The sequence below is a fragment of the Rhineura floridana genome, chromosome 5, assembly GCF_030035675.1.
Source record: "Rhineura floridana isolate rRhiFlo1 chromosome 5, rRhiFlo1.hap2, whole genome shotgun sequence".
Classification (NCBI taxonomy): domain Eukaryota; kingdom Metazoa; phylum Chordata; class Lepidosauria; order Squamata; family Rhineuridae; genus Rhineura; species Rhineura floridana.
This window is the reverse complement of record NC_084484.1, coordinates 187,229,380-187,256,308: the sequence shown is the minus strand read 5'-3', so window position 1 is coordinate 187,256,308 and position 26,929 is coordinate 187,229,380. Positions and strand designations below refer to the sequence as shown.

At 53.2% G+C, this 26,929-nt stretch overlaps 2 protein-coding genes across 18 annotated transcripts in view; one reads left to right on the top strand and one right to left on the bottom strand.

Moving 5' to 3' along the window:
• The window catches only part of LOC133385689 (sodium-dependent proline transporter-like), a 33,057-nt gene extending 14,989 nt beyond the window's left edge, over window positions 1-18,068 (top strand). For 5 of the 6 annotated variants that reach the window (XM_061629252.1, XM_061629247.1, XM_061629251.1 and 2 more), the window contains 12 exons: window positions 2,150-2,304; window positions 2,541-2,593; window positions 2,757-2,895; window positions 3,273-3,407; window positions 4,612-4,715; window positions 5,078-5,202; window positions 6,997-7,109; window positions 7,718-7,852; window positions 9,074-9,173; window positions 13,646-13,764; window positions 15,341-15,514; window positions 16,239-18,068. In XM_061629252.1, coding sequence (XP_061485236.1) covers window positions 2,150-2,304; window positions 2,541-2,593; window positions 2,757-2,895; window positions 3,273-3,407; window positions 4,612-4,715; window positions 5,078-5,202; window positions 6,997-7,109; window positions 7,718-7,852; window positions 9,074-9,173; window positions 13,646-13,764; window positions 15,341-15,514; window positions 16,239-16,391 — 1,505 coding nt within the window. In that variant the 3' untranslated portion in view covers window positions 16,392-18,068. The remainder of the gene's footprint in view (window positions 1-2,149; window positions 2,305-2,540; window positions 2,594-2,756; window positions 2,896-3,272; window positions 3,408-4,611; window positions 4,716-5,077; window positions 5,203-6,996; window positions 7,110-7,717; window positions 7,853-9,073; window positions 9,174-13,645; window positions 13,765-15,340; window positions 15,515-16,238) is intronic. The other variant, XM_061629248.1, reaches the window with a different exon arrangement.
• A 722-nt stretch (window positions 18,069-18,790) lies between these two features.
• STIM1 (stromal interaction molecule 1) overlaps window positions 18,791-26,929 on the bottom strand; it is a 160,243-nt gene continuing 152,104 nt past the window's right edge. For 9 of the 12 annotated variants that reach the window (XM_061629239.1, XM_061629237.1, XM_061629236.1 and 6 more), the window contains 3 exons: window positions 26,567-26,805; window positions 22,776-23,217; window positions 18,791-20,806 (listed from right to left, as the gene is read on the bottom strand). In XM_061629239.1, coding sequence (XP_061485223.1) covers window positions 20,236-20,806; window positions 22,776-23,217; window positions 26,567-26,805 — 1,252 coding nt within the window. In that variant the 3' untranslated portion in view covers window positions 18,791-20,235. Of the gene's footprint in view, window positions 20,807-22,775; window positions 23,218-24,972; window positions 25,117-25,257; window positions 25,339-26,566; window positions 26,806-26,929 lie in introns of all 12 variants that reach the window. The other 3 variants (XM_061629244.1, XM_061629243.1, XM_061629245.1) reach the window with 3 other exon arrangements.

Below are 26,929 nucleotides of genomic sequence, written 5' to 3'. Positions count from 1 at the left end.
GAAGCTGTTCCAGGTCTGGGAATTAGGCGTGTGCCTGTTCCGGACAGGGTTGCCCTCCCCCTTAAGGACCAGGTGCGTAGTCTGGGGATGCTGCTTGTGAGCCATCGTCATCACTGGAAGCCCAAGCGGCTGCAGCAGCTGTAAGCACATTTTGTCAACCGTGGCCAGTGTGCAGCTGTTCATACGCTGGTAAAGTCAAGATCGGACCTCTGTAGTGCATTCATAGAATCGTAGAATAGTAGAGTTGGAAGGGGCCTATAAGGCCATCAAGTCCAACCCCCTGTTCAATGCAGGAATCCAAATCAAAGCCTTCCCGACAGATGGCTGTCCAGCTGCCTCTTGAATGCCTCCAGTGTCGGAGAGTGCACTACCTCTCTAGGTCATTGGTCCCACTGTCATATGGCTCTAACAGTTAGGATGTTTTTCCTACTGTCCAGTCGAAATCTGGCTTCCTGCAACTTGATCCCGTCATTCCGTGTCCTGCACTCTGGGACGACCGAGAAGAGATCATTCTAGGTGGCTAACGGGGCAGCTGGCTGTGATCAGGCAGCCCCTCTGCTGAAAGAGCAGCACCGGCTGCCGGTTTGTATCGGACCAGGGTTCAGGTTCTGTTGTTGACTTGGAGCAACTTGCAGCCTGGTGCCCTGCAGAAATGCCTGCGCCCATACAGCCCGCCCAGGCTACTGAAATCCTGGACAAGGCCCTCTTGGCTATGCTGCAGCCTGTGGAGATGCATCTGATAGTGGTGGTGGGGGGGGGGGCTTTTTCTGTTGCTGGTGCCTAATCTTGGGGGCCCTCATTTGGCCCTGGACATAAAGCAACGAAAATGCATTTGTCCAGCCGGGCCTTTGGGAGTTACTGATACCTGCCCTGAGGAGATGTTCTTGTTTGTATTTTGCGTATGCCACCCCGGGCTCCTGCTGGGAGTAAGGGCGGGACATAAATCAAATAATAAAACAAACGAACAAATAAATATTTTTGTCAGTTGTGCCCTGGTGGTGGCTGCATTAGGGCCCAGCCTGCCTTCTTACTTGCAAGCTGTCCGGGCACGGGGGGGGGGTGGCAGCCCTGCCTGGCAGCTTCCCCCTCAGTCTCAGTGTTGCCCCTTGTCAAACTCAGCAGGGAGGAGGAGGAGGAGGAGGAAGGTGGGGAGAAAATTAGCCTTGGTTGCCTGTGGGCGTCAGTGGCTCCAGAGCCGCCTCCTGCTGGCTGATGACCTTTTTACTCTGCCTCTTTTAATGCATTGGGTTGCATTGTGGTAAACCACCTTGGAGGTTTGTATGATAAGATGCTATCACTTTTTTAAACCAAATACGTTAGTGCGAGATGCCCTCGCAGATTCTGCTTGCAGTCGCGGTGGGTTGTTGCCCTTCTCGTCCCTGTTCCCGGACTCCTGCCGCACACTGATATTTGGCTCTCTTGGGTGGCTACGCTCCTGCTTTCCATCTCGTAAAAGGCCAACCTGGACGAGACGTGGGAAGCTCGTCCTCAGGTTTCCTGATATTTGAAAATGGCATGCCTTGCCAGGGGTGGGGGAGACCAGCTCTGACTTTGAATGAGCAGCAGCACTGAGTGGAGGGGGCAGAGTTAACCCTCCCCAGGTTGCTGTCAGCTCTGCCCACCCCAGAGCAGGCAAGTAACTTGTGCTCTGTTTATCTTTTCTGCCTTTTGCAGGAGGTGGGGGTTACTCCAATCAGAATCGGAGCACGCACCCCTTCAAGGTTGCTTTGGAAGTTTTAAAAATATGCCCAGCCTCCCATTTCACATTGTGGCCTCCACATTCTGAGGATGACCGTCTTAAGTACTCAGCTCCTATTGCCTCTCGATGTACATTTTCTTCTGCTTTTTCTCTCTCCAGGGTTCCACGTAGATGGGACTCTAATTTCTACCTCTGAAGCTCTCAGAGATGAGGTGTAGTAGGAAATCATAGCAGTAGAACCCAACCCCAAATGCACAGAGATACCTGTGACTTGCACAGAGAGGGGAGGGGAAGTCACACCTGTGGCCCTGCCCAGAGACCTCTGGGTGTTGATGGGCCCTTCTTAGCAGAGCTCACCCTCCTGTGCAACATCTGCAGAGGCTTTGGCTCTGCCAAGAGCACATCTGTCCTGTCGTTGCCTGACTTCGTCCTCCCTCTCTTCCTCCACAGGGATCGGGATCGGGATGCTGCTGGTCTCCTCGCTGGTCTCCCTCTACTACAATGTCATCCTTGCCTGGACCTTCTACTACTTGGGCATGTCCTTGCAGAGCCCACTGCCCTGGTCCTGTGATGCTCCACAGAATGCCCACCTCTGCCAGCCTCAGGTGCTTCCTGGCTCCCTTGAAGCGGGGAGGGGAGGGTGCTAAGGCGAGGTCTCCCCGCCAAGACCCCTTGCAGTGGCCCAGAGGGTTCTGCCTTGAACATCTTGCACTCCACTGTGGAGCCGCTTCCTGCAGCAAGATAGCGCTGGGCTGAACAGCTTTGGTGATCTGTGCGGTGCAGGACATGTATGCAACCTCCAGGCTCCCAGACTTTGCTAACCTGGTTTGCTGCATTTCAGAACGGATCCTTGCGAAATGCCTCTCGGGTCAGCGCCAGCGAAGCCTTCTGGAAGTGAGTCGCTTTGATTTCATTTTCAAACGAATGGTTCTTAGTGATGGATCTTGCAGTAATTGCCAGAGACTGTCTTATGCTATTTATTGGGCTGCTTTGTGGTGGGGGGAGAGGGGAGCCCTCCCCAGGGTGGTCTCCAGCCTTTTCCACTTGTGCTTCCCAGCAAACAGGTGCTTGGGGTGGTGCACAGCTCTGGCCTTGGCGACCCTGGCCCGGTGCGGTGGCCACTGGCTCTGTGCCTGCTGCTTGCGTGGCTGGTCATCTTCCTGTGCATGCTGAAGGGGATCCACAGTTCAGGCAAGGTGAGTGGCCTGAGTGGGGTGACATAGGGATCTCTCCCCTGTGCAGTCGACCTTCACTTGACTGACTCTCCTCGCCCTAGAAATGTGAAGGCCTGGGGTCAAAAATAGTGCAGCCCCCCCCTGTTTTTTCTCCAGTTCTCCCCCTCCCCTCCAGTTTTTCCCCAAAACATTTTTCTGTTTTTTCCCCAGGCCTTCACATCGCTACCCCTCCTGTCCCTCTCCTCCCCAACCCAACTTGCTGCAGGAACGGCCAGGCTCTGACTTCAGGAGCCCAAATGGGGGATCAGCCACCTTGGTCCCCCCCATCCTTTCCCCCCCCCCGCACTGGCTGGCTGGCTGACCCCTTCCTCTGAGCCCTTCCTCCTCTGCCCGTGCAGGTGGTGTACTTCACAGCTACTTTCCCATACGTGGTCATCGCTGTGCTGATCATCCGAGGAGCGACCCTGGAGGGCTCCATCGAGGGAGTGCACTTTTACCTCTCTGCAGACTGGAGCCGCTTGCACAGTGCTCAAGTATGCCTTCGGGGGAGAGGGGCACATGCTCCGTGACTGCCTTGCAGGGAGTTCAGTGCTGGGTGCACTGAGAATCCAGCTTCCGTAGTCTTAAAAAAAGCAAAATAAAAAGGCTAAGTTTCTAGCCCAGCCTTCCCCAACCTACTGTCCTCCAGAGGTTGTGGACTAAAGCTCCCATCAGCCCCAGTCAGCAGAGCTGATGGGATTTATAGTCCAAAAAGGAGGCAGGTTGGTGAAGGCTGTTCTTAGCCCATAAGGATGCAACAATAGGACCAAAATGGTGTGATCAGAGCTGACTTAAGGGGGTTGGGGGGCCCTGGTGCAGTTAGCAAAATAGGGGCCCCTTCCAGTGTGGTGTAGTGGTTAAGGTGTTGGACTACGGCCTGGGAGACCAGGGTTCGAATCCCCACACAGCCATGAAGCTCGCTGGGTGACCTTGGGCCAGTCCCTGCCTCTCAGCCTCATGAAAACCCTATTCAGAGGGTCGCCACAAGTCAGAATCGACTTGAAGGCAGAACATTTACATTTTCCTCCTCAAAAAGAAACAGATGAAATAAGGTACCAGGAATAAGTCTTCTGGTATCTTAAAGACTAACAAATTTATTATGCCGTAAGCTCTTATGGAAAAATAATCTGAGTATGTGCAGTTTCACGACAAATTTTTTGCCACCATTGATAAAAAAGAAAACACTCACTGCCTAAAAACATTGAATGGTGGGAGCAGTCAGGTTGGCTCACTTCACAGAAATTGCTTGGAAGGTTGCCTGTATGGTTTTCTTCATAGCTTTCCTTCTAGGAGGGCTAGACACTTATTTTTGTTGTGTAATGAAAGCTCAAAGTCCAGGTCCCCTTGCAGTTGTGGACCATGGTGCAATTGTTGCAATTGGACCATTATAATCTGGCCATGGGTGTGATGTGATTTGTTTTTTTAGGCAGGCCTTCCTCATTGGTTGTATATTAATTATATTTCTAGGTAATTGGTTTTACTTGTTGATCTTCTGTGATTTTTTAAAAATTCTCATTTGTTATCCTTTTGAGAGCCACATCTTTGCATCTCTGCATGCCTCTTAACATATGCAAACGAAGAGAGTGGCAACTTGAAAAGTTGTGGCTGCATAAGTTGTTCCATGGAGGAGGGGGAAAGTGAATCCTCCTGAGTAAAAAATCTCTTTTTCTCCCTGCCCCTTCTCGCTCCTTGCCTAAGGTCTGGAATGATGCTGCCTCCCAAGTCTTCTACTCTCTGGGCATTGGCTTTGGGGGTCTCCTGTCCATGGCTTCCTACAACAAGTTTGATAATAACGTGATCAGGTGAGAGAGCGCTGGGCTGTGAGGGCCCCTGAAGTGAAATCTACCAAACTGAAAACTCATTCAGACAAGAAAATGGTCCTCTAGATTCCCAGCACCAAATCTGCTTTCAGTTTTTAAAATCCATTCCAGCTTTCGGAAGCCTCTGGGTGGTGCATCCCTAGGGCGTGTGAGGCTACCTCCTTGCTGAAGCGAAGCAGGCAGGGTCTGGCCAGTGCCTGGATCGTGGCCTGCCACCCTGGGTCCCTTGACGGAAGAAAGGAGGGATAATGACTGTCAGGCAATAAGTCACTGCATGTGTGCGCCCGGCCCCTCTGGAGCCCTCCGTTCCTCCTTGCCCATGTCGTAATGTCTTCGGCCTGCAGGGACACCCTGGTCATCGCTATTGGGAACTGCTGCACCAGCTTCTTTGCTGGCTTTGCCATTTTCTCTGTCCTCGGCCACATGGCTTGGCGAAAGAAGGTCCCTGTGGGGCAAGTGGCAGATTCAGGTATGGAGACTGAGGTGGACCCTCTCTTGCTTTGGGGAGTGGCTTCTGTTTGGGCCGGTCCACTCTGGGACCTTTAGGCTACTGGATATTGGTGCCAGGCTGTGGTCTGAAGGCACATGAGGCCAGCTCCCTGCTGAAGCTAAGCAGGGTCAGGTCTGGTCAGTGCCTGGATGGGAGACCGCCTGGGCACCGTATGGAAGCCGCCTTGGGGTTCTATCATGAAAAGAAAGGCGGGGTAGAAATGGAATAAATAAATAAATATCTTGGGGGGGGGGAGTGTGCCTGCTTTTTGACCTCTGGCTCATGGCCAGTTTACCTTAGTTGTGCTCCAAACAGTGTGCAGAGCAAGGTCCTAGTCCTGGGCAAGGCATCTTCCATGTGGTGCCACCAGGAGACCTGGAGATCTTGGTCTCCAGCCTCAGGTGGTATTAATTCCGCACAAGAGAGTTTGCCGCCTGGTCCCTCGGCATAACAGGAGCCGGGAGATCCAGTTCCTAAGCAAGAGCAGAGAAGTCTCTGCCCAACCTGCAACTTCTTCTTTTTTAACCTCTGAAAGATGACTTGCGCTGTCCTTGATGAAGGCGTGGAACAACTTTGCACCTGGGATTGTTTTTAGGTAGTTTTAATCCAATCTGCTTTCCAGACTGGGCTGGATGAATTTAGCACTTGGGTGGAAATCGTCTGGCCCTTCCTGGTGCCGCATGTGTGTGATGGGTGGTGACATCTCCAGTTGTGGGTGGGTGTGGCAGGCAGGTGCAGGCAGTGTCTGTTCCCTGCAGAGTTCTTGGGCTGACACCCCCTCCTCCCGGTGCTAGGCTTGATGGTCTGTTCCAGCAGGGCTGCTCTTTGATCTTTGCCCTCCCAGAGCTCAGAGGAGCATAATACATTATGCAAGACATGCAAATAAGGCAAAATAAGTGCACAGGTTGGAGCGTGTAGCCTTTTCTTGCTGCACAGGGTTGAGTTATGTTGTGTGGGAGACACCCAGCCCTGCTTTGAAGGCTTCTCTGGGGCCACACAGCTAGGACAACAGCGCAAGTACTTCTGTGTAGGAAGCAGCCGCTAGATTTGGCCCCCCGGCCACAGAGATTCCTCCCTCCACTTGGCACACCGTCCGACCCTGGAGTGCATTGCAATCTGGACACAGGAGCAAGAATTTGGGGTCGGGGCCTCTAGGTTTGGAGCTCAGTGTGGGGCAAATTCATGGAGGATAAGGCTATCCATGGCTACTAGCCACAGTGGCTACCTCCGCTGTTGGAGGCAGTTTATCAACTGCTGGGAATCACAAGTGGGGAAGAGAGTGCCGTTGCGCTCAAGTCTTGCTTGCAGGTTCCCATTGGAGCATCTGGGGGGCCATTGTGACAGCAGGGTGCTCAGCTAGACGGGTTCCGTTTGGTCTGATCCAGCATCCAGGCATTTACGTTCCTGTGGCTTCCAGACTGCGCAGAGAGCCTAATGCCTTGCTTCTATTGATTAAAACACTGAAGCCCCCAACTCTGTGGCTGCTTTTCACATCGGGCTTCTGGCTCATTATGCAGCTTCACCTTTGCCGAGGACCCGACCCCCCATTCAACGTTGTAGGTAGACCAGCTGTGCATACTTGATCGACAGGGAGAAATACACTCTGCACGTGGCTGGAGGCCCTCTTTACCACTGCTTCATGTACTCAGTATGTGGGGGCTCCACTATGCTATGTCCTTCATGCTTGTGAGTGTTGAGGGAATCCCCCCCCCGCCCCCATGGTTCCCTGCCAGACATGAAAGAGATTGTGTGAAACTCTCCCTCCTTCCTCAGGTCCAGGCCTGGCTTTTGTAGCCTACCCAGAAGCCCTTGCTCTGCTGCCAGGATCAGCCTTCTGGTCCATCCTTTTCTTCCTGATGCTCTTCACCCTCGGAGTGGACACTTTGGTCAGTTGCAGGCATTGTTCTCTGACCCTCCCCACACACCCTCTGTGCACCCCATGGGGATCCACACGCCATGCCTGCCCCTGTGCCAGAGGCTGGCCAGGCCGCATAGCATCCAAGCGGGCACTTGGAGAGGCAATGTTTTTAGAGATGTCCATTAAGTGGGGGATGGACTCAGGTGCAGCCAGCCTTCGGGGGCCGTGCTCTGAGCGCGGGTGGGCCAGAGGCCAAAAATGACCTCACGTAGTAGATGGCTGAACAGAGTTTGCTAGAAACGCCCTCATGGCCCATTCAAAGTGGCTTTGCAGGCCAAATGTTGCCTACGGACCAGAGATCCCCCACTGATACATCAACGGGACGATGTCCATTGATGCATCCCCAAACCTCTTGCTCCTGAGCAGCCACTGTGTGTAACAAACCCCAGGGAAGCTTGCCTGGTGCTGAATTTGTGCTTTCTGGCACTAAGTGGAGGCTTACTTTGGTTTCCCAGGCTTTTCTTTTCTTTTTTTGCTCCAGCTAGGGACTCTGGAGATGCATCTGTGGGTGGGGTGGGGGGTGGGTTGCTGTTGCTCTTCCCCACCCTCTCCACTGATGCCTGTCTGTCTTTCTAGTTTGGGAACATGGAAGGCATCACGAGGGCAGTGATTGACGAGTTCCCGTCCCTGCGCGACTGGAGGCGTAAAGCCCTCTTCCTGGCTGCTCTCTGTTTTGCCTTCTACCTCCTGGGCCTCCTGTTGATTACTGAGGTAACCAGACCTTTGGTGGTACAAACCGGAGCTTGGGGGGGGTGTCCTCTTTCATCCCTTTCTGTTCTTCCTGCTCCTGCTTTTTCCTGCCCTCAGGCCCCACTTTGGGGCCTCCCAGAGAAGCATCTGGTTGCCCAATGTAAGAACAGGATGCTGGACTAGATGGGCCTCCTTTGGCCTGATCCAGCAGTTGCTGCAGGGCTCTTAGATCATAGAATAGATCATAGAATCGTAGAGTTGGAAGGGGCCTCTAAGGCCATCTAGTCCAACCCCCTGCTCAATGCCGGAATCCAACTTAAAGCATCCCCGATTGGTGGCTGTCCAGCTGCCTCTTGAAGGCCTCCAGTGTTGGAGAGCCCACCACTTCCTGAGGTCATTGGTTCCATTTTCTTACCACTCTAACAGTTAGGAAGTTTTTCCTGATGTTCTCAGCATCCTCTTTATAAGGGCATTTGTTCTTATGCACCTAAAACTTCAACATGGAGGCAAGCTAGACATCCAACTACATTTTTTAGGAAATAAATTAGAGATAAACTTACTATAAGCAAACTCCAGCATCTGGTTTATAGCCCGTGGCTCATACTCAGTAATCCCTATATCTTTCAGGATCTGGGCCTTCCCTTCCTGTGCCTCCTGTTGCTAGGATCTTACTCCTAGATGGATGTTAAAGCCACAGCTGCTAAGATGTGTCACATACTTAGTTGGGTCTGTCTGTCTGTATTTGGCTGTCCACAGAAGACTCTCATGATTTATTGTCATTGGAAAATGAGCTAATTAGGCGCTGAAAAACTTTGCTAATGAGATGGCTCAGCTCGAAGGTCTCCGGCATGACGTGCCGTTGAGCAGCTTGTAACTAGCAAAATGACCTTCCTGAGCAGTCAAGTGAGCAGAAGAAACGAAGTGGGTTGGAAAGTACTTTGCTTTGATGTAGCCACCGGAGCTCTTGGGGGGCTGCTCAGTGGCCAGGAAGAGGATTTGGGGGTTCTCAGGAAAGGCAAAACTATCCAGGACAGTCAAGAATTTAGGTTGGCGCCTGCTGGATGTTTTGGATTGCAACTCCCATCAGCCCAGGCCAGCCTGGTCTGATGGGAGATGTAGTGCAAAGCAATCAGAGGAGGGGGCAAGGCTGGCAAAGGCGGACACATGGGAGGGGCCAGCCCTTAACAGTCCCTAACCCTCTCCTTGTCCAGCTGCCAGATGTGTGTGGTTTTCTTCCTGCAGGGCGGCATTTATTGGTTCACCCTCATCGATGCTTACAGCACAAGTTTTGGCCTCATCATCATTGCCCTCTTCATGTGCCTCGGAGTTACCTTCTTCTACGGTAAGTGACCCTTGGGGGGGTTCCGCCCCCAGTGTGTTCCAGATCTGCCCAGGAGGCCAACATTTTCTCCTCCTTGAGCTGCAGTGCCAACTTGAGACATTTTTTTGCTCCCTGAAATGGAACTCCAAAGGCCTGCAGGAGGGCTGATATTTACTTTGAGTTACGGAGCCAGACTTTTAGACACGGGTTTCTACCCTCCTCTGTTTCCTACCTCCTCACCCTCCATGTTGCATCTGAAGCAGGTGGCTCTACTCAACTGCTTGGCAGGGCAGGCCTTGTTCTGCTGAACTTTCAGTGTCCATTTTTAGGAGCAATCTCTTTTAGCTGCATCTTCAGCCCAACAGCGGTTTTGAAGCAATCATATTTCTGCAGTTCTTCCATCATCTAAATGTTGTATAAATGCGCCCCCGTCCCCCTGAAACATGCACAGGAGAGTGTAGTTGACACCCAGGGCTACCCTTCTGGGACCATCTTTGTTAAGAATACTTCTGTCCCACCTTAATCCTAAATCCCCTGATGTGGGGTCCAACAATTAAAACGGAAACAACTGCAGATAAAAGAGCAGATAAAGAAACCACAGCCACAAGTCGTTACGACTGCAGCCCGTAGGAACCAGTTCACACATCACATTCTGCCATAGTTAAAAACCAATTGTGGTTTAATGTGAACACACAATTTGAGCCCTCCCACCACCACCCCTCAAAAAAAGCCCACAAGCTGTAAGGCAAGAACATGCTCATGCCTTGTTTGGAGAGAAACCACAAGCCGGGAGGCAAATAAGAACATAAGAACATAAGAAGAGCCTGCTGGATCAGGCCAGTGGCCCATCTAGTCCAGCATCCTGTTCTCACAGTGGCCAACCAGGTGCCTGGGGGAAGCCCACAAGCAGGACCCGAGTGCAAGAACACTCTCCCCTCCTGAGGCTTCCGGCAACTGGTTTTCAGAAGCATGCTGCCTCTGACTAGGGTGGCACAGCACAGCCATCACGGCTAGTAGCCATTGATAGCCCTGTCCTCCATGAATTTGTCTAATCTTCTTTTAAAGCCGTCCAAGCTGGTGGCCATTACTGCATCTTGTGGGAGCAAATTCCATAGTTTAACTATGCGCTGAGTAAAGAAGTACTTCCTTTTGTCTGTCCTGAATCTTCCAACATTCAGCTTCTTTGAATGTCCACGAGTTCTAGTATTATGAGAGAGGGAGAAGAACTTTTCTCTATCCACTTTCTCAATGCCATGCATAATTTTATACACTTCTATCATGTCTCCTCTGACCCGCCTTTTCTCTAAACTAAAAAGCCCCAAATGCTGCAACCTTTCCTCGTAAGGGAGTCGCTCCATCCCCTTGATCGTTCTGGTTGCCCTCTTCTGAACCTTTTCCAACTCTAGAATATCCTTTTTGAGATGAGGCGACCAGAACTGTACACAGTATTCCAAATGCGGCCGCACCATAGATTTATACAACGGCATTATGATATCGGCTGTTTTATTTTCAATACCTTTCCTAATTATCGCTAGCATGGAATTTGCCTTTTTCACAGCTGCCGCACACTGGGTCGACATTTTCATCGTGCTGTCCACTACAACCCCGAGGTCTCTCTCCTGGTCGGTCACCGCCAGTTCAGACCCCATGAGCGTATATGTGAAATTAAGATTTTTTGCTCCAATATGCATAATTTTACACTTGTTTATATTTGCCATTTTTCCGCCCATTCACTCAGTTTGGAGAGATCTTTTTGGAGCTCTTCACAATCCCTTTTTGTTTTAACAACTCTGAACAATTTAGTGTCGTCAGCAAACTTGGCCACTTCACTGCTCACTCCTAATTCTAGGTCATTAATGAACAAGTTGAAAGTACAGGTCCCAATACCGATCCTTGAGGGACTCCACTTTCTACAGCCCTCCATTGGGAGAACTGTTACATATTTTACATATTTTATAATAAGTTACATATTTTAGTTAGCAGATCAGCAATTTCACATTTGAGTTCTTTGAGAACTCTCGGGTGGATGCCATCCGGGCCCGGTGATTTGTCAGTTTTTATATTGTCCATTAAGCCTAGAACTTCCTCTCTTGTTACCACTATTTGTCTCAGTTCCTCAGAATCCCTTCCTGCAAATGTTAGTTCAGGTTCAGGGATCTGCCCTATATCTTCCACTGTGAAGACAGATGCAAAGAATTCATTTAGCTTCTCTGCAATCTCCTTATCGTTCTTTAGTACACCTTTGACTCCCTTATCATCCAAGGGTCCAATTGTCTCCCTAGATGGTCTCCTGCTTTGAATGTATTTATAGAATTTTTTGTTGTTGGTTTTTATGTTCTTAGCAATGTGCTCCTCAAATTCTTTTTTAGCGTCCCTTATTGTCTTCTTGCATTTCTTTTGCCAGAGTTTGTGTTCTTTTTTATTTTCTTCATTTGGACAAGACTTCCATTTTCTGAAGGAAGACTTTTTGCCTCTAAGAGCTTCCTTGACTTTGCTCGTTAACCATGCTGGCACCTCCTTGCCCTGGCGGTACCTTTTCTGGTCTGCGGTATGCACTCCAGTTGAGCTTCTAATATAGTGTTTTTAAACAACTTCCAAGCATTTTCGAGTGATGTGACCCTCTGGACTTTGTTTTTCAGCTTTCTTTTTACCAATCCTCTCATTTTTGTGAAGTTTCCTCTTTTGAAGTCAAATGTGACCGTGTTGGATTTTCTTGGCAATTGGCCATTTACATGTATGTTTAATTTAATAGCACTGTGGTCACTGCTCCCAATCGGTTCAACAACACTTACATCTCACACCAGGTCCCGGTCCCCACTGAGGATTAAGTCCAGGGTTGCCGTCCCTCTGGTCGGTTCCATGACCAACTGGTCTAGGGCATAGTCATTTAGAATATCTAGAAACTTTGCTTCTTTGTCATGACTGGAACACATATGCAGCCAGTCTATGTCCGGGTAGTTGAAGTCACCCATTACTACCACATTTCCTAGTTTGGATGCTTCCTCAATTTCATATCTCATCTCCAGGTCTCCCTGAGCATTTTGATCAGGGGGACGATAGATCGTTCCCAGTATTAAGTCCCTCCTGGGGCATGGTATCACCACCCACAACGATTCTGTGGAGGAGTCTGCCTCTTTTGGGGTTTCGAGCTTGCTGGATTCAATGCCCTCTTTCACGTATAGAGCGACTCCGCCACCAATACGTCCTTCCCTGTCCTTCCGATATAGTTTATATCCAGGGATAACCGTATCCCACTGGTTTTCTCCATTCCACCAGGTCTCCGTTATGCTCACTATATCAATGCTCTTCTCTAAGACCAAGCACTCCAGTTCTCCCATCTTGGTTCGGAGGCTCCTAGCATTAGCGTACAGGCACTTGTAAGCAGTGTCTCTCTTCAAGTGTCTTTGGCACTTGTGGGTTGGCCTGTGGTAATTTTGCTCTTCTGAATTTATATCCTGTGCCCCTGCTCTCACAATGCCTACTTCTAGGCCTACCCCTTTTAAAATTTCATCATTTCTTTGGTTTTTATCCCAGGGGGGAGGTTTATTCCGAACCGGACCTTTCTCAGCTCCTGTCGGGTTTCCCCCCTCAGTCAGTTTAAAAGCTGCTCTGCCACCTTTTTAATTTTAAGTGCCAGCAGTCTGGTTCCATTCTGGTTCAAGTGGAGCCCGTCCCTTTTGTACAGGCCCGGCTTGTCCCAAAATGTTCCCCAGTGCCTAACAAATCCGAACCCTTCCACCCGACACCATCGTCTCATCCATGCATTGAGACTGCAAAGCTGGGCCTGTCTGGCTGGTCCTGCGCGTGGAACCGGTAGCATTTCAGAGAAAGCCACCTTGGAGGTCCTGGCTTTCAGCATCCTACCTAGCAACCTAAATTTTGCTTCCAGGACCTCACGGCTGCATTTCCCCATGTCGTTGGTGCCAACGTGCACCACGACCACTGACTCCTCCCCAGCACTGTCTACCAAACTATCTAAACGACGCAACCTTCGCACCAGGCAGGCAAAACACCTTGCGGTCTACACGCCCATCACACACTCCACTGTCTATGTTCCTAATGATCGAATCATCCACTACAAGGATCCCTCCACCCCCTGGAGATATATCCTCGGCACGAGAGGATAGCTGCTCATCCCCCAAGGAATGGGTCCCTTCTAAGGGATCGTTTCCCTCTTCCTCAGCTGGATGCTCTCCTTCCCCGAGACCATCGTTCTCCATGATAGCAGGAGAGCTATCATCGCTGGAGTGGGACACAGCTATAACGTCCCTGATTGCTGTTCATACTGATCGCTGTTCATAATGTTCATAATGTTCATAATGATCGCTGTTCATACTGCTTCAAGGATTATTTGACTATCAGTTTTGGAATGCAGATAGTAGCCGGGCAGAAAGGGGGGGTGACCCAGTCTGGGGGGCAGGATTGGTTTTCCCACACTGTCCCATCTATTACGCATCTACCCCCCTTCTCTTCTTTCTCTCCCAATCACTCAGGTGTGAACCAGTTCTGCCAAGACATTGTGGACATGATCTGCCATTGTCCGCCCTGGTGCAGCCAGTTGGTGGTTTACTTTAAAGCCTGTTGGGTGATCTTCACGCCAGGACTGCTGCTGGTATGTTGCCCCCCCCCAACAGGTTGGGGGGGAGTGTGGGAGAAGGGGAGAGTTTTATCTAAATCCTCTTGTGCAGTGCACGTTGGGGGAAAATAAGAGTTCTCTAAGTACATCTTGGTTTGAATAAGTGGACTGTAGGGCCAGTAATTGGTGGCATTGGCTAGACTGAAGGGTAGGGAGGTCTGACAGCTATACTCAACCTTGGATATTAAAAATTATTTCAGAATCCAAAGCAGGAGATATTCTGGGTAAGGACATAAAAAGAGCTTTTCTGGATCAGGCCAATCCAGTCCAGCATCCTGTTCTCACAGTGTCCCAATGGGAAGTCCCGTAAAAGCAGGACCTGAGCGCAACAGGAACACTCTCTCCTCCTGCGCTTCCCAGCACCTGCTGTTCAGATGCAGACTGCCACCAACAGGCGAGTCAGAGCATAGCCATTGTGGCTAGCAGCCACTGGTAGCCTTTTCTTCCATGAATTTGTCTAATCCTCTTTTAGTCTTCCAAGTCTTGTGGGAGTGGATTCGATAGCTTAACTTTCTGCTGAGTGAAGAGGACTTTCTTTTGTGTGTCCTGAATCCTCCACCAGTATTATGCCTTGTACTCACCTCAGAGTGGACACATTTAAATTAATGAACCAAAGTTAGTCATGTCTATTTAACTTCAGTAGGTCTACTCTGAGTAGGACTTGCATTGGATACCACTCTGAGAGGCAGACAAAGCTCTCTATGGGTTCTCCACACCATCTTACACACCTCAAAACCTCCCCCTTTACTTGCCTTTTTTTAAAACCTAAAAGGCCCAAATATTGTGTCCTTTGTTCACACTCCCAGTTTCTGTGGGAGCAAATTCCACAGGTTAACTACGTGCTGCGTGAAGGACTTTCTTGTGTCTGTCCTGAATCTTCCAGCATTCAGCTTCATTGGATGCCCACAAGTTCTAGTGTCATGAGAGAGGGAGAAAAACTTTTCTCTATCCACTTTCTCTATCCAATGCATAATTTTATACACTTCTATCATGTCGCCTCTGACTCGCCTTTTCTCTAAATTAAAAAGCCTCAAATGCTTCAACCTTTCCCCAGAGGGGAGTTGCTCCATCCCCTTGATCATCTTGGCTGCCCTTTTCTGAACCTTTTCCAGCGCTACAATATCCTTTTTGAGATGAGGCAACCAAACTGTACACAGTATTCAAAATGCAGCTGCACCATAGATTTATATAACGGCATTATGATATTGGCAGTTTTTATAGACTGATACGGGTAGATTTAGGGAGGCAGATGTCTGCTTTTATAGGCCCTTCATAGAATCATAGAATAGTAGAGTTGGAAGGGGCCTACAAGGCCATCCAGTCCAACCCCCTGCGCAATGCAGGGATCCAAATCACAGCATCGCCGGCAGGTGGCTGTCCTTAATGTGATCTCTGGTCTCTTGCTGCTGCCACTGAATTCCTGATAACTAGTGACTGAAAAGCATTTTGCATAAGCAGGGAGGAGTTCTTCACCACTCCGTGGAAGGAATTCTGCATGTTTTGAAATGATGCGTTGTGGTGCAATTGTTCTGACTCTCTGCTCTCTCCCCAGTTCATCCTCTTCTACATCTTCCTGGATCTCTCCAGCACAACTTTGCGTTACGGCACGTATGAATATCCCCGCTGGGCAGAGGCCCTGGGGGTGTGCATGGGAGTTGTGACCTGCATCCAGATCCCCCTTTGGGCAGCCGTTGCCCTCTTCAGGGAGTCTGGGACACTGGCAGATGTGAGTGTGATGGGGGCGGGAGAAGGTGGTTCAAGAGTCTGGCAGCTGGAGGGCAGCACAGCCCCACCAGTGGAAAAATACCTCCTTCCGTTTGCTTTGACATTATCCTTGGCCTGAGATCTGGCGGTGCATAGTGGCTAGAGGAGCGGACTGTTTAAGTCCCCAGTTCAGATCTCACCTCGGCCGTAACACAGTAGAGGGCCTTGGACAACCTATTTGCTCTTCCAGCTTAACAGTTGTTTCTTTTGTGGAGAACCGATAGGAAGCACGCTGAACACTTGGGCTGCAAATGCCAGGCTTAGGCAGCAATCGTGTGAACACAGGAGACTGCCTTTTATCACATCCAGCCATTGATCCGCCTGGCTCAGTGTCTAATACCCCAGGGGTAGCCAACATGGTGCCCTCCAGATGTTACTGGACTACAACTCCCATTATCCCATGGTGGCCAAGGTTGATGGGAATTGTAGTCCACCATCTGGAGGGCACACTTCCAGTCTCTAGTCTCTCCTGGGTACTAGCAGCTCTCCAGGCTTTCTGTCCTTCCCAGCCCTACTTGGAGTTGACTGGGACTTCCTACATGCAGAGCATCTGCTATTCCGAAGCCTGAGCCTTTCTCCCTTGGTGTGATTTGTTTCACACCCTTTTAATTCAAGAAGCAAGACTGATTATCTTGAAAAGCTGAAACTATGACTAACCGAATGGACTTTCTCTTCTGCTCTTTCAGCGGTTCAGGAAAGCCATCCGTCCTCTGAACTCCTGGAGAACTGCAACCGGCCGTGATGTGGCCCACGAGGTCATTGATGCGCCATACACTGTGAACCTGACTGACAACGACTTCACGGGGGGCTGGCAGCTGCCAGATAGCAGCGAAGCCTGATTCTGTGGGTCAACAGAGAGGGGCAACTCATCACAGGGTGGGGCTGGCCATCTTTCCCAAAATCAGCCTCCCTCCTCTACTCTCAGTGGGCAGGGGATGGCCTGCTAGGAGAGGCTGTCATAAAGGGGCTATGCTCCATGAGGAAGACATGATACTATTTGAGAGAGGGCCAAACTGTTTTTTACAAGGGTCATCTACTTCTGTGTAGACTTTTTATATATATATTTAATTGGGGGAGGCTTGTGCTGGTAGAGTCCTGCCTTGGCACTGTTGGTGCCACCTACCACTCTGGCCAGCTGGCTATGCTGGGCTTGAGACCATTGCAGGCTTGGTCTCCAAGAGCTTCTTTGACTCGACTGATGTTAGGAAGGAGTCGCTATAATTGTAGCCAGTTCTGGCCTCTCTCTGTGGACCTGGTTCCAACCCACGGAAGTCCCAGCCGGTCTTCCAGTATTGGCCAAAGGTTTCTCCTGGCCTTTTTTGCACACTTGATGCTCCATAGAAGACAGCCCTTGTCCAGTAACCTGCTGGAGTAGAAGGGACCCCTCCCACACTGTCTCTGGGCTACTTCCTCAGTTTCCCCTTGGGGTAACTTAGTCATTTGCTAAATGTACCATTTTGTGCCTCCCCATCATTCTTCCTTGCTCAAGAGGCAGGTTCAAACAAGCAGTTTCATCCCCCCCCCCCGTTTTTCTGCAATTGGTATCTGTTGACAAGCCAGTGCCCTACGCAGAGTCTGGTTCAGCGGTGAACTTGACTGTGGCGTTCTTTGGGGTGTACGTCTCTTTCAGACCACCTAGTTCCTCAGAATTCCTGCAAAATCAATAGAATGTCTGCATGCAAGCCAGGATGGATGAGGAGCCTTTCCCTGCTGTAAGGAAGGGGGACCTTGTGACCTCTCTGTGTGATCCGGGACTAAACTGGCATTAGTAGTGACCGATGGCAGCCAGAGCCCAGCACTTCCTGAATGGCAACGGAGGCCCCAGGATTAAAGATGTGGGAGGCAGAAAGTTGGTCTCTGCAGCTTTCATGACAGAGCTGCCAGGGCAGCTTCTCCATCCTTAATCTCCTGCCAGGGCGGTCCCATTGTCTGCTGTCGGAGGAGCCCGGAGGAGCCCTCTAATTAACTAAAGGACACTAAAGTTGGCTCCCAGCGGGAGTGCTGCAGACCCTACAAGTGAATCCTGAGCTATTAGCTCTGCTGTAAAAATATTTCCTATTCAGACGCCAGCATCTCGCTCTTCACGTCTTGGCCACAAAATCAGGTGGTTCTAATGAGAAGAAATAAAGGGAGGGGGCCTTGCAGCTGATATCCCTTTGCAGACTAGATGTGGACCTCTGGCCTGTGGTAAAGGAGCATCCCACAGAATAAACTTCTTGGGTTCTCTGCAAGCGGTTTGATAAACTTGATTTTTTATGGCACTAGTGTGTGGCTATCTCCTCCCCCACTCAAAGCAAGGAGTGATGGAGACTACTGCTGCTGTTCACTGGAGGTGCCACCAGCACCAGCCCGCCTTTCATCCCATCACATGGGGGGGGGGGAGCTGCTGCCTGGAAGCTACAGGTGCAAGGCAGTCTTCCGGTGCTCTCCGCAGAGGCCACGTTGCCCCACAGCCCTCCCTCTGGGAAAGGCACCAACATAGCCACACAACCTATTAAAATGACCCACATGCTTTATTGGATTTAAAACAGTTTTATGAAATGGCCATTAAATAAAATCAGACTTGGCCAATGCAGAGCAGGGTGGCCTCAAACTCAGTGGCGCTCCCTGCGCCCCATCACTGCCCGAAACGCAGCTGGCATCCCGACGGGTACTGATCTCGTGGAGGAGGCGCCTGCTTTCCTTGGCGCCAAGGCCTTCTCCAGAGTGTGACGGCACAGCTGACGCCCAGGCGGAGAAGCGGACACCCCACTTCCTTGAGGCTGCCAAGCAGGCCTGGCTCCTCGTCCCCCTCAGTGCATTCTTTGTCTACTGGCCTTGGAAGGTGGAGTCAGTTTTGAAGTCACCTTGGAGCAAAAAGGTCCCCCCTGGCCTGCCTGAGCGGAGACCAGACCCCACCCACAAGTGCCTCTCCTTTCTCCCCAGAGCCACAGACCAGAGAGGGAGGCCCAGGCAGAGCTGCACAGGCACTTAGCGAGGGAGAAGCAGCGGCAGCAGCACGGCACCCCTGCCCAAGGCTCTGCGAGGCCCTGGAGCTCTGGCCTTCGCTGACAGGCCCGTTTTCCTCCAGAGGGGAGGCTGCCCGCCCCTGCCCCGAGGCACTCTGGGACGGGGCTCTGGGCAGGGGCGGGCAGCCTCCCCTCTGGAGGAAAACGGGCCTGTCAGCGAAGGCCAGAGCTCCAGGGCCTCGCAGAGCCTTGGGCAGGGGTGCCGTGCTGCTGCCGCTGCTTCTCCCTCGCTAAGTGCCTGTGCAGCTCTGTGTAGCCATCAAACGGTTGCACTAGCAGCCCCAATGCTCCACTTTCACCCTAACTCTAAAGTGCAAAGGAGACGGAAGACAGGAACAAGGGGCAGTCCCTCTTCTCTCCTGCCTCCCCCTTACACAAGCCCCAAAGGAGCCACCCTACCTGGGAAGGCAAGCGGTCTCCTCCACTGGGCTACTCACAGAGGAGGCCGAGCGAGGCAAATGAGTTGGCTCTGTTGGCTAGTGGTAGGCATGCCAACTCTGACCTCGCCCCTTTCTCACAAGGAGGCAGCACCTGCAAGGTTGGCACCACCTCGCTAGCACAGATGCTCCGGAGATGGAGACCAACCAAGAGGTGCATTGGGGGGGAGCTACTGCAAAGGTTTCTTCAGCTGGGTAACGTGGTGCCCCCTCCTGCTGAAGCCAGAGCCGCCCCCTATCCCCGCTCACCCCAAACAATCCGCTGCCATGAGGAGCCGCCAAGCCAAGCCATGCTGGCAGCAGCTTCCTCTAAAGGAGATGTTCTTCCTACCTAGAGAAGGAGGTGACACGCTGGTGGGGTGGGTGGTGCTCTGCTGCTGCTGCTGCTGGGAGGACCCCAACCGTGCTCCTTGATCCGGGGGCAGCTCTTTGTACCCTCAAGGCCTCTGGGCCCACAGAGCTGCGGCTAAATGTGCCCCTTTTGCCTATTTCCGTCACACACAGCGGAAAGAAGGGCCCACAGTCTCGAGGAGTGAAATGCAGCACAGGGCAGGAGGCCGAGACAGAAGCAGCACAGCGGCAAGTCCTGCCCTGCCTGCCTCCCTTCCCCTGAGGGGCTACCAGGCTGCTGGCTGACGGAAATCACCTCCTTTCTCCCAACCCTTCCCAGGGGCAGCTCTGTTGCTGCACCTTCTTCCCATTGCTTGAGGTGAGGAGGCTAGTCCCTAAGGTGGAGGCACAGCTCTCCTTCACCCCAAACCCGAGTCACAGCAGAGCAAGGCTGCTTCCCCCCCCCTCCCAATGCAACAACCCCCACATTCAAAAACTCCGCTGCTGCTGCCGTGGACTCACAGCTGAACCGGGAGAGGAGCAACCTGGGCATGCAGGGCGGCGAGGGGCTGCTGGGGCAAGGAAAACTGTGGACACAGCGGGGGGGGTGGATCCAGTGGAGCAAAGGGGGTGGGGGGGAGAGTTTATCTGAAGCCATGCACGGAAGCAAGGGTCGGTCTCCCTCTCCAGCACATATGAGAAAGGCGGCCAGCCTAGGTCATGAAATAAATAGGCTTTACCCAGCTCCTCCTCCAGCAGCTGTGAAAGGGGAGCAGAGGGAGGGAGGGGCAGGGGGGGGGAGGCCGGTGCATGCCCCTGCCCCTAAGGTGCTCTCCCTCCCCTGCCCCATTGCCGGTGGGTGGGGGTCTTGTCCCATTAGGGTTTCCCCTCTTCCTTGCGCCCCCTGGCTATTTCTTGGGCTTCTTGAAGATCTTGAGCGGGAACTTCTTCTTGCCCTGGCCAGAGTCGGTCTCCTCCCCCGTGGAGCCGCTGTCTTCCTCGCCTGCCCCGTTCTTCTTGGAGGCCAAGTGAGGGATGCGGGTGCTGCCCTTGCCGGCGTGGTTGGGCCGGGAGTCGGATGTTGGCGAGGGGGTGTCGGGCTCTGTGGAGCTGGGGCTGTGCGAGCGGGAGGAGTCGGAGTGGGGGGCGTGCCGGCCCCCGGCCGTTGCGGACTGGCTGAGCTCCCCCAGGCTGGACGACTTTTCCAGGCCGTGGTTCAGCATCATCACTTTCTTCATCACAATGGGGCTCTCGGGCAGCTGCTCTGGCAGGGAGGAAGGCTCCATGTGCCTGTTGCTGCTGCCACTCCTCGAGAATGGAGCCCCGAGGGCCGGGTGGCTGCAGGCAGCCGCTGCCTCATCTGTGGACCTGTTCAAGAGCGCAGACCTAGAGGGCAGCAGCCTGGGGGCTGAGCTGGAGGTGCGCTGGTGGTCACCCAGGTGAGGGATGGAGGAGTCTGAGTCCGAGTGTGATAAATCTCTGCGGGGAAAACAGAAAGAAATCAGGCGGTGAGCCTGGAGAAACCTCATTGGAAGTGCAGGCACACTGAGGAGCGACACGCCAACCCTGCCCATGCACAGAGGCAAGGACAGGAGAAGAACACTGCAATGTCCCTGCTATGGATAACAGGCATGAGGGGGTCATGAAAATAGCCCACCCCTGGCCTGACTGCATTCCCTCCCCTTCCATTTAATTAATGGGATAAATGCAAATTTACCCAACCACGTTTTAATGGGTCAGGAGTCACGGCTACATACTGTAGCCTGGCCCTGTGGCACCAGTCTGAGCTGCCTCTCTCTTGCGCAGACTTCAGGCCCCGCTCTCCGCACAGCAGCAGGAATGTTCAACAGGAGGTGAAGATGTAAAATCATTGGGCACAGACATGAAGTGTTGCTCTTGCCTCAGTCACAGCTGGAGTAAAAAGATCTCCCCAGACTTTCAAAGGAGACCCCGGTCCTATTCACATGTTACTGGAGCAACAAGGAAGCTCACTGGTGGTCCAGTAACGTCTGAACAGGCTTCCCCATGGGTCAGCTGTCACAGGAAGGAAGTGGGTCCTTTAGCAAACCAGCTGGTTCTTTGGAGGCATGATAAGGACAGTGCTGGAACCAGGCAATGGGTGTTGCTCCAGCGACATGAATGGAGCATCAGAATCTGGCTGCGTTACCACCTCAGGGGAAGCAATGGAGCGCCCTTCTCTCTATTCCACACTGGGACACAGGGAGGCAGGACAAGGGGCCCAAGAGATGCAACAGGCAATGGAGACTGAAGTGAAGAGTACAAAGCTTTGCTAGGCTAAGTACTGAAGTGATGGGGGGGAGGCTTAATGAAATCCCACAGCCCACAATGTTTGCCCAATCATAGAATCATAGAATAGTAGAGTTGGAAGGGGCCTATAAGGCCATTGAGTCCAACCCCTGCTCAATGCAGGAATCCAAATCGAAGCATTCCCGACAGATGGCTGTCCAGCTGCCTCTTGAAGGCCTCCGGTGTCGGAGAGCCCACTACCTCTCGGTAATTGAAGATCGGGCCCTCCTCTGTGTGGCAACCTTTCTTGTACTGGAAGAGAGCTCTCCTATCTCCCCTCAGTCTTCTCCAGGCTAAACATCCCCCCATAACCTTCTAGAGCTATCGCTTGGGGTGGGCCCTCCTGAAATAAGCACACTGTACTGCACTGCACCAATACAATGGAGCCATCCTCAAGGCCCACAGAAGGGTCAGAGTCATTGGGCCAATGGTGTCTTGTGTAAGGAGCCCTCCCTGCCTCGCCTAGGCCAGAGGTGAGGAACTAGCCAGTCCACCACATGGCCAAGTTGACCTCTGCACCTCCAGCTAAGAGCCCCGCTCCAAGTGCACTCTCTCCTTGGATCTCCCTTTGCATGGGACGCAGCTTGAACTTTCCCATGCCTGTCACAAGGCACAGGAAAGGGGGCATGGCTTACCAAAAACAGCGTTGGGGAAGACCCTCCAGCCAGAGGGTGCCCATGACTGCGGACCTAAGAACCCTGTGGCCAAGTTGGAGGCAGCCACTGGGCAACCGTGAGCCCCTCCCCTAAAGACAGCAAGAGAGATTCCCACCTGTCAAAACAAACAAGGCATTCGGCATCCAAAAAGTACCACAATGCAGCCCTCTGAGCTTCTCAGGTGAGTGCTGAGCCATCTGCTCGCCTTCTACACACTGGACTGGAAAGCTGGGGGTTGGTTAGTTGTGTTAGCGGTGTTTGTGTCTGGAAGCTCTACCCGGCCCAAGGGCCGACACACAAAGGCAGTCAGAGCAGGAGTCAAAAAGGTGGCAGCCAGAGACAGCCAGGCTTCTGCCATGTGAGCGTGTCTCAGGAGGAAGGGGTTAGAAAGGCAGGCTGGCGCCCCAGCGGGGATGCCAACAGGCAGGCAGGCAGGCAGGCAGAGGATCAAGCACCATTCCAAGAAAAAACAGGTGGCACAATACCCGGAGCTCTCGGCCTGACAGCGTGTCCCGGAGGTGACATCTGGAGGGGGTAGGTTGGGGAGGGCATCCATCTGCAGGATGTAAGAGGAGCTGGTGTGATGGTAAAGGATGGGGACTGCGTGGCAAGGGGGAGCAGCGGAGGCCGAGTGACCCGCAGCGGAGGAGCAAGGCGGAGACACAGAAGAGGAGGAGGAGGCGGAGGAGGCGGCAGAGGCGGAATTGGCAACAGCGGCAGAGCTGCTGCCATGGACGTCGGAGGCGAAAGGCTGGGTGCCGCTGAGGCTGGGCATTCGGCGCAGGGTAACCCTGCCAGGCAGGTAGTGGACCGGCGGCCCCGATTCGCCCTGGCCAGTGCTCTGGTGACTCTCTACCAACCTCTGAGATCCCAAGGAATGCTGGGGGTCCACAAGGCGCTGGCGTATGCTGCTGGACAGGGCCGGTGCTAAGCCAAGAGAGGAGACAAAGGAGGGAAGAGCATTAGGAGGCTCGCCTGGGGAATGGCACTCGCAGGAGGGCTGGGGCAACGGCAGAAGGGGCTCCACACCCTGCACTTGCCTGCAAAGACCTCCTCCCCTGGGGAGGGGGGCACGCCACGCCCGCCTGAGGCCACTCGTTCGGGTGGCTCTGAAGGGCCTTCCTAACACTGCCCTGAATGTCCCTCAGTTGCTTCTTATCCTTCCCCCCCCGCCTTCTTTCTGGCCCCTTCTCCACCTCTCCCTCATTTTCCTCCCCCACCCCCTGGTGCTTCAGCTTGGCTGATTTCCCCCCTAAAATGCCGTTTGGTAAGGGAGAAGTGTCGGAACTCAGGGTGGGGCCAGCCCCCTGGACCTGCAGATCACCCTTTGGAACCCGGCTTCCTGGCACGGGCACCACGCGGGGTCAGCACAGAGGCGCCTCCTGGGGACTAGTCACCCTTCCAGGGTGTGCCACGGTGGGGGCGGCCTGGGCTGTGAAGGGGCATGCAAGGAAGCAGCTACGGCAGGTGGGTTAACGGGCGCATGGAAAAGGAAGCCAATGAGCAAGGAGAGCCTTGCTGGGAACTGAAGAACCAGGAACCAGCTGCTGAGAGAACTCAAGGCCCTCAGGAGCGTGGACAGATCCCTGCCCACTGCTCAGACCACTAGGCAGGGCAGCCACAGGGATTTCTGTCTCTGTCTTTCCAGAGAGCAGCCTCTGGGAGCTGCAAGTGTCAGCCTGGGAGGCCTTTTTAAACCTTTCCATTCCAGCTGGCCTTCCGCTCAGAATCCTCCCCCCCAGCTGCTTTTTCCCCCAGAAGAAAAGCAGCTTGGGAGGCTGTGAGTGGAAATGGCTGCCCTTCTCCTCCTCCACAAGTCTTTGTGTCCACCTGCCGTTAACAACAGAAGCCCTCAGAGAGAAAAAGATCCACAGGGCTGCATCTTAACATGCCGTTGGCCCCTCAGCCAAACGTGACTCAGACGTCACATTGAAAAGCTGTGCATCCACCTCCTCACAGGTCTGGAAGTCCACGCCAGAGCGGCCCAGACTTCCAAATAACTCTGGCATGGGGTGGGGCCCGGCAAAGTAACTTTTCCTGCTGAATGCCGCTCCTTCCGCCCAGTGGGGTGCAGGTGACAAACAGCAGCTGTGACTGTGGCTCGCTTGGGCTCCCCCTGCGGATGGCAGGAGGCAACCACCTGCTGGGCGGCAGAGTGAGGGAAAGGGTGCCGGCTGCAGGGCCATCCATTTCTATGATTAGCTCCCTCTCCCCCCCCCAAAAAAAATCCTGAAGGCTTGCAATGCGGTGGTAAACAGTTAAAAAAGAAAGGGAGGTGGAGACAGACTCTTCCTTGACCAATCTTTCCCCCCCCCATCAGAGGGTCTGAAAATCAGCATGGGGGCAAAAGCCTACATGGCATACAGCTTCCAGCAATGAAATCTGTAACAGCTCCTGGTCATCTCTCTCTGCCCCTCACCCTGACATTCGTAAAAAGAACAAAAAAACCAGGCCACAGGGGCAGAGAAGCTGAAAGTGTGTGGGGAAGCCAGGGCCGGGGGGCAGGAAGGGGGAGCAAGACAGTTCTCCACTGGCCGGGAACAGGATTGCTCCCTCCTGAGGCAGCTCTCGGCCACTCCCAACCTCTCCCTCTCCCCCCATTCCGTTCCCTAAGCGCTTCCTGTCCTGGTCCCCCAGCTAACGAGAAAGCATTGAGCATGAATTCTGTGTCGGTAATTCCACCTGCAGAACAGGAAGATTCCGGAGAGGGATTCCAGCCCCCTCCAACCTCCCGCTTTTCGTGGTGCTGCCGCGTGGTGGTTCCTTGTCCCAGCAAGCCCTGCCCCCTGGGGAGGAGGGTGTTAGTAAAGATGCCCAACTCTTTTGCTAGAGAGGGAGAAGAAAGGGTGAGGTGAGAATTAGCTTCTGTGCTAAAAGAGGCTGCCGGGCGTGGGTGCTTGGTTTCGCCTGCCCGTTTTGTGTTTAGTCCAACAGGTGAAAGAGAATCCAAGATAATAATCCTCAAACCAGGGTATTTCCAGAAGGACTGGTCCTCCAAGCAGAGGGATGAGCGGTCACTGAACCTGTGCCCCAAGAGCAAGGCGGCGTCTGGCGTTAGCCAATCGAGATGAGGGTGGGCAGGCAGGGAGAGAGAAACAAGGGGGTCATTGACAGGGGGAAACACCACCACCTTGGACCAGCATGTCTAACAGGCGTTTCTGCTGAGGCCTCTGCCCCACTGCCCAGCGTCTGTCCTGTGTAATGCCAATGCAACCCCTCCCCCCCCTCATCCTTCTCTGCCTTGGGGCAGCCCCCCACAGCAAGGCCAGCTCGCCTTCCACATGCCCTTCCCAGGTGACTCCTCACCTGAACGCCTGCCCCTCTCTCCTCTCCCCTGGCCCTGCTGAGGCTTGGCACAGGCGTGGGGAACCTTGGGCCCTCCATAGCCCCAGCCAGCAGGGCCCATGGCCTGGGATGCAGTTCGGCTGTAGTTCAGCAACATCTGGAGGGCCAAAGGCTCCCCACACCTGGTTAGCAGCTGGAAGGACGGTAGAAGAACCCTCCCGCTACCCCCAATCTTGGGAAATAGAGGACTGATCAAAAGAAGTGCCCTAAGCCAGGACTTCGTCTCTCCTTTGGGGCTTCCTTCGTTCCTCAGAGAAAACACTGGAGTGCAAGTCTCAACACCCAGGCCCCACCCTTGAATCCCGGGCTGCGTTTGTCCAGGGTGGGGGCAAGCATTCTGCTTCTCTCCCAAGGCACAGCAGGCCGAGGCCGAGTCAGCCCTGCTCAACTCCATCCCTGCTCAAGCTCCCTTTCGTGACAAAGGAAGCAACATCTGCATGGAAGGAGCCGGACTTCTGCCACCTGAGAATGTCCGAGTGGGCACTCCCCACCGCACCCCCACCGTGGCCATTTCATGTAGAGATGTGGCTTCTGAGGCAAGGCATCTAGCCATTAAAACACAAGCACACACAACCACAGACACAAGCGCGCACACACAGTCACTTTACAGGTGGGATGCATCTTCCCTCTTGCTCTAACATGGATCTTGCTTCCTGTGTAAGGGAAGTGGCATGGGGAGGGGTCCTAGCAGGCCAGTATGAACGCAAACTTTCCCTGGCTTAAATTCCTCATCCAGCAGACAAGCAGCGGGGGCACACTTGTCTCTTCCCCCCCCCAGCTCACTTCCACTTTGCTTCCCACAGAAGCCTGCTGGATGCAGGCCAAAGGGCACCCATGTACCCAGCACCCGGTTCTCACAGAGGCCCCAGAGCTAGCCCTCCTTTCCCCTCCGTGGGCCCAAAGTGGCACAGCTGCCCCTAGAGAGACCTACACTGCATGGACATGGGAGAGACTATCTCTTCATCCAGATCGTCCACGTCATCGGTCATGATGAAGTGCGAGGTGTTCGGCCGCGCGGAAGTGCCCACCCATGTGGGGTCGATGTTGAGGGCTGCCACCAGCGTGTGGATGCCTGGATTGACGACGATCTGGAATCCACACAGCATCTCTATCTGCTGCCAGCGATGAAGACGCTCTCGCAAGGCCGCGGTCACCTCACTCAGTGCTTGCCTGGGACACGGGATAGGAGGAGGACAGAAAGAGAGATGAAATTAAAGAGGGGGATCAGGAAGGATAATCCCAAGGAAAGGATATCAGAACAGCCGGCTGCTGGGTCAAGCCAATGGCTTATCTG